We start from the raw sequence: 1,206 nt of genomic DNA on the forward strand, positions 1-1,206 counted from the left end.
AAAATTGTTTGAATTGCGATATCAGCTTAGTATTTTGGTCTTTCTTAGTATCGCGTTTTGAACTAACACCGGCTCTCGTCATATGTACAGTCGATTAACCAGTGAACCGAATATCCTATCTTTCGGTGACGGCTTCTTCAACAGTTACCCAAAGATCAATCAAATGTAAGTAAAATCAAACTCGTGCTTAGGTCATCTTTTATCGTCATTTTAGTGTTGAGCGAATGTGCGGCAACAAGCATGTATAAGTCTTTAACTAATCCCGTAGCTTTCATCACCCTCCTGCAGAGTTGTGACCAATTTTGATGGTAATTTCGTCTTCAACGCTAATGCCGTCCCTGCGGGTAGCTCATTAAATGTCCTGTAAGTGGTTATACGAGCTCTACGGCACAAGTTGATGTGCTCGGCATTTTCATGTTTACTCATCGACGTCGAATAGCACCAAACTGACATGTTGAACCATCCTTTCCTTTACAGATCTATTCGTAACTCAGGGTTGACTGAGATCGATGTTACGGGACTGCCAACAGCTACAGTATTGTAAGTCGAGTAGAGCTCGTTTTATAGTACTACTTGCGCATACTCCAGAACGTTGCGTGATGGTATTATATACGTGTTATATACGTGGGTTGCTGAACTCATTCTTCGACTTTACTTCCACACAACAGTGACTTCTCTGAAAATGTGCTGAAAAATTTCGCCCCGATATATGACGGCACCAACGCAATTCAGGAACTGTATGTCTTAGCTTTGTTGATTTTAATACCGTTCAATCTTGAAATTTGACGCTTTATGACACAAGGCAAGCTGTTGACAGACCGGACCCGGTGTTAGTTAGTTTTACTGAATCGTTTTATGCTTTTACTGTTCAATCATTTTAAGAGATTGTCTATCTAAAACTCAGCATCCATTTCCATATTGTATAGTGCCTTGGAAGGTAATGTTGTCACAAGAACAGATTTTGCAGCTGGTAATGCGGGTGAGGCTGTTATCGACACCGTCTTGGCTTTCCCAGCAGATTTGGCTGGTACCGACGCTACACCAGCAAGACTGTAAGTTGTGCACCGCTCTTTTCGAATCACTCTCAATGTTCATACTCTCGCTAGGTCTCAGCAGGCGGTTGCGTTTTATAGAATTGCTGAATCGAGTTTAAAATTAATAATAAATTCATTCACTTTCAACTCGCAGCCAACAAGGAGGCGTCTT

At 41.5% G+C, this 1,206-nt stretch overlaps 1 protein-coding gene across 1 annotated transcript; it reads left to right on the forward strand.

Annotated features, from left to right (window-relative positions):
* Window positions 1-90: 90 nt before the first annotated feature.
* Window positions 91-1,056, forward strand: SARC_16670 (hypothetical protein; the record flags this gene model as incomplete). Its single annotated transcript, XM_014289225.1, has 5 exons — window positions 91-165; window positions 289-363; window positions 478-540; window positions 669-737; window positions 927-1,056. Coding segments are annotated over 5 exons (412 nt in total), but the record flags the coding sequence as incomplete, so codon positions are not given.
* Between the last annotated feature and the right edge of the window lie 150 nt (window positions 1,057-1,206).

Source organism: Sphaeroforma arctica (genome assembly GCF_001186125.1).
Source record: "Sphaeroforma arctica JP610 unplaced genomic scaffold supercont1.8625, whole genome shotgun sequence".
Taxonomy (NCBI): Eukaryota; class Ichthyosporea; order Ichthyophonida; genus Sphaeroforma; species Sphaeroforma arctica.